This window comes from Podarcis melisellensis (assembly GCF_964234715.1).
Source record: "Podarcis melisellensis genome assembly, chromosome: 10".
Classification (NCBI taxonomy): Eukaryota; Metazoa; Chordata; class Lepidosauria; order Squamata; family Lacertidae; genus Podarcis; species Podarcis melisellensis.
The window spans coordinates 58,900,298-58,907,997 of record NC_138542.1 but is presented as its reverse complement, the minus strand read 5'-3'; the positions used below and the strand labels follow the sequence as shown (position 1 = coordinate 58,907,997).

Here is a 7,700-nt window from a genome sequence, read left to right as displayed (position 1 = left end):
CTGAAACACAGTGAGCAGCGACTGGGGAAAGTTGTCAAATGTGCTTCTCCTGGTTTGCATCTCATCAAAGTTAAACTTGCCCCCAAAGAGCTGCATCCCTAGGAGGGAGAAGATGATGATGAAGAGGAAGAGAAGTAGCAGCAGGGAGGCGATGGAGCGCACAGAGTTGAGCAGGGAAGCCACCAAATTACTCAAAGAGTTCCAATACCTGGAGAGCCAAAAGAAAGTTGGTTACATTTCTTCTGTCCAAAGCAGATACTGCTCATCTGCATCTGGTATCACCTTCAGGCAGGCTGTATGGTGACTATAAAACATGCCTTTTCCAAACAGCCTGTGAAGAAATGAACCATTCATGAGCTTCCCTATGATAATGTGACCTACGGCAGTTAATGAGCATTTTTATGGCCACATGTGAAAAACACACAAGTCCTCCACCACTTCTGCACCTAGCATGCCGGGAAGATTACTTTTCAAAAAGTGTTATAAATATACAGCAATTAGTAGGTGCTGCTTCAGTAAGTTACATTCTAGCCAACCTCATTACAACACTCACAGCTGTTCAAAGCAAAGCAGAATACCTCACTGAAGAGATCAGCTCAGTGAAAACCAACAAGAACAGATGGGAAAACAGTTTGGAATCAAAGCCAGATTGGTTGAAAATCTGGTTTGTGTGTGCTCATTCTTGGATGAAGGGGACGAGGCTTCTTGGTTTCTGGGGAATTGCGGTGGGGTCATCATAATGTTTATACTAGGCCAATCCCACAAAGCAGAATTCAAATTTATCTTGATAACTTTCAGCCCTTGTGCAATTTATTTATATGTTTTAAACACTTACACCACACTTTTCAATTAAAATTTGCAAGGCAGCTAACAATAAAAGAAGAGTGCAAAATATATAAGAGCCCTAATGACAGCTGATAAAACACCACTAGAACTACAAGATAAAACATCACAATAAAATTCAACAGAATCTAAAAGAGAAGGCAGGTAAAAACTCATTTTCATTAAAAGTCTGGTTTAAAATAAATCTTTAACCTGGTGCGTAAAATGCAGCAATAATAATGAGAGCACCCAGAGACAGCCCTCTAGTGGTGAACTTAAAATAGACAGGTTCCTAAGGTAGGAGTCATATAATGAAGATAGAGTTGAGCCACACAAATGGTTATGAGAATCTTCATCATTGTGGAGTCAAAATATCTTATGATTATGAAATGCTGGAGGGAAAGAGGACTACTGCAATGCACTGTATGTGGGATCATTACAGAAAATGGTCAGTTCAGAACACGTCTGCAAGATGGCTAACTGTATAAAGGCAAGTATATCGCAACAGTGCTTCACTGACACTCAGTCCATTTCTGAGCCTGATTCAATTCAAGGTGCTGGTTTTGATCTTAAAGGGACTTTATGACTAGGAATCAGAGTACAGTCGTACCTTGGTTCTCGAACACCTTGTGACTCAAACATTTTGCTTCCTAAACACCACAAACCCGGAAGTGAGTGTTCCGGCGAACTTTTTTTGGAAGCCGAACGTCCGATGTGGCTTCTGTGGCTTTTGATTGAGTGCAGGAAGCTCCTGCACTCAATCGGAAGCCGCATCTTAGTTTTCAAATGTTTTCGGAAGTCGGACGGACTTCCGGAACGAATTCCATTTGAGAACCAAGGTACGACTGTAGTTAGATGGATGCCTCTCTTCACAAGAACCTACCTGAAACCTGAGATCTTCAGAGGCCCTTTTCCAAATGCCCCACACCAAGTGAAGTGTAGCTATGGGAGAGAGAGCCTTTTTGAGCGATGGCGCCTCAAGTATGGATTGTCTTCCCCAGAAATGCTCACTTAGTGCCTACCATAATGTCATTTTGGCACCAAGAGAAGACTTTGTTCTGACTCTCTGCACCTGTTTATATGCTGTACTTTATTAGCTTTCTCGTTACTAAACTATTTTTTTAAAATTTGGGAACTTTGTTATAAGACAGTCTGTAAACAAAACAAATAATGATATCTATTATCTAAACTGCCACATACACATGGCAAGAAGAGAGAGTCAGGGATTGAATAACTGGTAAAAAATGATTCCAGAAAGTAATATTTGCCTAAGACATTACTGCACACAAGATTTCCACACAGAAATGAGCAATTTCCCTTTGGCTGCATGAACTCCATTAAATATAAAAATTAAGGGGGTGGGGTGGGGAGAGAAATACCTTGTGATTTTAAAAATTCTTAGCAGTCGCACACATCTCAGCACTGAGATACCCAGTGGTGACATGATCTTTGTTTCCACCAAGATGGTCTCTAGGATTCCACCACACACAATAAAACAGTCAAAGCGGTTGAAGAGAGAGACAAAGTAGGCTTGAAGACCCAGGCTGTACATCTTCAGGAGCATCTCAGCCGTGAAAAGAGCCAGCAGTACCTTATTGGCAGTGTCTCATAAAAATAAATAGACAAATAATGATCATTATAGTGGCACTAAAAGACAAATATAACAGAAAGACTGTAAGAAGAGCAGAAATCTTCAAATTAGGTTTTATCCCTTGCAACTGCTGTCTTCAGCAATTCATTACTGTGAACTTTTAACCTGTGTTTTGTTTTTACAGACATTTTGGACAACTTTTCAAATGTTGATAACAAATCCTAGGGTTGTAGCCAATGTTAGTTAGACAGAGGGTACACCCATAGAAATCAATGTATATGACTAGCTTAGGCCCATTAATTTCAGTGGGTCTAAATCTGAAAAGAACAGAACAAGATGTAACCCTTGATGTCCAAACTAAATATTTGAATTTCAGTATAATTTTGTTTAATCTCTATTCTTCTTTCCCTTTTCTGATAACTCAGAAAAATATAGCAGCTGAATTCTACCACACATCTGATGCTGCATTCCAATACCCTGCTGCATTCCAATACCCCACTTTCTCTTACATACCAACACCCCCCACCCCCCATTGAAATTTCCACTGGTGAAAAACCACTCACTGGAAACAGTAGTTGTTTCCCTCACAAATGGAAATAGCTTTTAACATGACTTTCAACAGATCATTTTGGGCAATGAAAATTACAGGCACAAGGGCCTGACCTGGATCAGAGACCACAGTTAGGGGGAAAGGGTTAAAGTCTCTTTACTCTCATACCAGACACCCATCCAGATCGGGCACCCAGCATCTGCAATTTGCTGCTTTCCCCTCTCCTGCCACAATCAGGAGATAAGTCCAGAATCAGGGAGATGGTTCAAGGAGCAAGAGCCCTGGGGGCCTCATGGGAAGCCTCTGCGGTGACATGAAGCCCAAAGGTCAGAGGTTCCCCATCCCCGTATTACATAGTTGTGATGTTTCAACATAGTCTGCCTCTTTTGTTTGTATTGTTGCACAGAGCACTGGGGACCCGATTATTTGATTAGTTTAATGGATTAATTATACTATTATGCTCTTGGAACATGGGACTGCATATAGTGGCACCTTAGTGCCTGTTCATATTCTCCCTTCCCTATGCTAGCTGGCCAGAAAATAATCATAAGAACCATGGAGCAGAATAGAGAATATTTTGAGAAGGTAGTTTTTAATATTTTGTATTTTTCCCTGGTAAAAAGGAAAAGGTAAAGGGACCCCCTGACCTTTAGGTCCAGTCATGGCTGACTCTGGGGTTGCAGTGCTGCTTATGCAATTAAATGGTTTTACTTTTTGAACACTAAATTCAGTTTATCTGCACATATAAATAAAATTTCAATTAACTATAATATTATGTACACTCTCATAAATAAAACACAGCATTATTTTAACAAAACCGAACCCTCCATACCTTGGACTTCAGTGAGCCAATCTGACTGGTTATAATGTTCAGAGGCAATTGTGAGGGTGTTAAGAAACACAAGGAAGATCACGAGCCAGTAGAACACATTGGATTTGACAGCAGCTCGACATTTCCGTCTGCAGAACCGATTCCATCTACGCCAGTAGCGGCTTGAAAAATGGAAAGAAACCTGTAATTATGATTGCTCTGTGCACCAAACAAGTTGTTTACAAAACCCTATGAGGTCACCTTTGACCTCCAATTATTAATTCATATTTACTGGCCTAGCTTCCTAGAGGAGTGTTTTCTATGTTTGCCTGGACATGGAATGAAAGAAGCAAAAGACAACATATTTACACATTGTTCAGTATAGTTGTCCAGTGGTCCAGTGAAGCCTACAGAGCCTTGATAGTATTCCTACAAGAGACCCTCTTGGGCATGGACTGCTTATGAAAGCATGCAGACTACGTCTCTTGAATAGCCCAGCCTGTGTTGCACTGACTTCATGGCACAATGTTCACACATTTGTAGCAAGCTACAAATCATAGTGCAAGCTCTGTTTTCATTCTTCCTTATAATCTTTAAATTTCATTTTACTAGTTGTGAATAGCAAGATTTTATACAAAATGGACACTTACATAGGGATGCAAAGGGTTGCAAATTCTTTACTGCAGTTGCACACACACATACCCCTTTTAATCAGCAGTAGCTTGGGCCCAAATCTAAAAAAGAATATTCTCTTCGATAAAGGTAAAAGGAGCTGTTTATTGCTTCCTATTTTGCTTTCTCTTCATATGGAAGTCAAGACCACACAAGGCCACTGACCCAAACACCAAGTTCAACCTCTGCTGTTCAGTTTGAAACCAATTTATGAAGATGAGCTCTAAACACCCCAAAGTGGGTAGTCAATGTTGGTGGCTAGGATGCTACCGTATATCTCCATCTACCAGCAGCTACAGATGTTCCCCTGGCTCTTTTACATAAAGCATTAATCTCTCAATTACCAAATAACTACAGGCATAATCTTTGCCTATAGAAGTCAATGGAAAAGTTGTCCCTTTCCTGTCTCTATAATACAAATTGAATCAATTCAGAATTTCATAGCAGAGTTAACAGCCATCAAGATCCCAACAACAACAGAAACTGCCTTACCCAAAATTATTTTCAGAAACTGTGCTAGCAAGGTCTAGCATTTTGTCCTTTGAACCCAAAGCTAGGGCTACTATTTGCTGAGACAGAGTGTTAGTACAATGCTATGTTATGTTTCCTGGAACACGTAGCCCCTCACGAGTGTCACAGTGATTTCTGGGAGTAATTACTAACCACACCAAGTATTTAAAGCTAATTATACAGCCCCTACTCTTCACAATTTAGCTTGCCTAGCAACCAGTTTCCAAGCAACACTTGGCTCCTGGATAATAAAGGCAACGGGTTTGGGTTTGCGTGTTTAAAGCTCATATAAAGTGGCATGTGTATCTTCCTTGGCCATGCCTATCTCTCTCAATCTCTTGCTATGGATAAGCACAAAATACATTATAAATCAGCAACCAGTAAAATAACATGCTATAAACACATGTGAATCTTACAGCAACACTTTATGAGACAAACAGGTGCTCCTCTACAATTCTTATTAAAGAACATCTTATGACAGACTTCTCCAATCTTGCCCCTACCCACCCAATTCCTAGCCAACATGGCCAATTATTAGGGACAATGGGGGTTTGTAGTACAACAATAAGATTGGGGAAGGTTGCCTTATGACATTACTATATATATGAACACATTTGACACCTACCCACAACACACTCAGAAGTTCTCATGAGGGAGCAGCAAATCACTGAAGAACTACCTTTTAAATGAAAGCTGCATATTCAAGGAAAGGCCTGGAGAAGCCCTGGGAGACCAGCCCCATACAGGCCTCTTGCACCTATTGCCCTGACTCTTAGTCTCCTCTAATTACTCACTTCCTTTTCTTTCTTCTTAATGAGTTTTCGCTTCATCATGGCTTCAACGGCCATAGGGGCAGCAATGTGGAAGCTAGTCTTGTTAACCACTCCAATCTTAATTAGATTTCCTCTTCATCAGAGTGGTAAGGAAGGAAGTAACTCAGCAACCTACTAATCAAAATCTTTAGCTGGCACTGTATCATTGCCATTACTAGTTACAACAGGAGCAACAAGAAAATTGATGGAATGTTCATTCAAAGCTTCAGTAAAGATGGGTTGTTTGGTTTTGGTTTTTTTAAAAAAACTATTTCAGTGCTTACCTAAACTTAGATTTAGATATCCGGTGCCTGAAAGAGAAAAAAAAAATTAACTGTATCTTAAGCATATGATCTGTTCTCTTTATTTCCATGCAAAGAGAAAGAACAAAATAAGAAATAGTTGCAGATTCTATACAGATTTTATTTTATTTTTGTCACTGAGGCCAAAAATCAATACAGGATGATGATATATAGCAGCAAACCACCTAAACTGCATCATTCTAAATGTTTGAGGATTATATCCACAATCTAGTGGGAAGGAACTGTTGAAGGCTTATCCTCTGTCCATTATAGCCAAACATGGGGGAAGGGGTATAAATGTGATGGTGGTAGGAATCAGATAGATATGATGGCTTATTTAAGTGCTAAGATTCCAAAAGCACCATGTCCCACTGCCACCACCCTTCTTTTCAAGGAGCCTGTCTATTGAGTAATTAATAGGTTCTTCCTGAATTGCATAGATTTAGTTCCTTTAAGGCTCAGTCTAGAAACTGATTCACATAATCACTGTGAAAACTGCTTATAAATCTTCTTAAAGCAGGGTTTTTTCCTGTGGCCAGCAAGATATGTGGAACTGCTAGTATACATGGCATTAAACTCTTTGCCAGACTTCCAGACAGTGGCAGCTAAATGCATCCAGCTGGCATCAGCGACAGCATGGGCAGGATTTTCAAATAGGCATCTTGTGACCAATAGTCATGTAGTCAGTGCTAAGAAGGTAACATATAGCTTATAACAGTTAATAACAGTCTTAAACTAGCTTGAAAAAGACACAAATTTATATCATTGGTATAGATGTGGCAAACAGCCACATCTATACCAATGTGGCAAACAGCAAACAGCAACTATACAACCGTTCCCCAGAGTGGCTGGGGGAATACAGCCAGATGGGTGGGGTAATAATAATAATGCTGTCCCAAATCATACTGCAAAATGTTCTTGTCCCCATATAGACAACCATTCTTATCTGTTTCCACATGAAGGAAATATTTAAGAGATAGGAGGATACCAGCAAAAGATAGAGTGCACCTCTCTTTTGTAGTGTTATAAGTAATACATGGGCAGATAGCTGCCACCCATGTATTACTTATAGCTGGACTCCCCTGCTCAGCACCTGAGGGCCCCAGTCCTGCCACTGACCACCTGGCCTAGAGCAAGGCCTGATGGGCTCTATAAAGGACTGCTGCCACTGCCACTGCTGGGCAGAGCGGGCTCAGTTTTGTTTGTTTAAATTGCTGTTATTTTTTACCTATGTCATTTTAAACTGTGATATTAATGCTGTATTCTTAGTTTTAGATTTTGATTTATGTGGAAATTGTTTCCTATTTGGTTGTGTATTTTTTTGATGTGGTTTATTTGTTTATGACTTTTGTAATTATGTAAATCTTGTTATGTTGCAAGCTGCCTTGAGCATTGTTTTTTAACTATGGAAAGGTGGCATACAAATAAAAAATGATGATGATGAGAGTGGGATTAGAACAGGAGTGTGACCTGTTGCCTTGATGGACTCTTGTGCAATGATGGCACTTGCATTGCAAATGGGTACAAAAATGTTCTTGCTTGACAGTGTCATGGCTGGTGAACCTATAACAATGCTATGAACATGATGCGAATAATCTTGACAATAGCACAGAAGCTCAAAGATGCACCA

General features: G+C 40.0%; 1 protein-coding gene across 32 annotated transcripts in view; it reads right to left on the bottom strand.

Moving 5' to 3' along the window:
- CACNA1C (calcium voltage-gated channel subunit alpha1 C) overlaps positions 1-7,700 on the bottom strand; it is a gene marked incomplete at its 5' end in the record, with an annotated part of 525,599 nt that overhangs the window by 133,317 nt on the left and 384,582 nt on the right. For all 32 annotated transcript variants that reach the window (XM_081926667.1, XM_081926694.1, XM_081926693.1 and 29 more), the window contains 4 exons: positions 1-208; positions 2,202-2,427; positions 3,796-3,956; positions 6,053-6,079. In XM_081926667.1, the coding sequence (XP_081782793.1) occupies positions 1-208; positions 2,202-2,427; positions 3,796-3,956; positions 6,053-6,079 (622 nt within the window). The remainder of the gene's footprint in view (positions 209-2,201; positions 2,428-3,795; positions 3,957-6,052; positions 6,080-7,700) is intronic.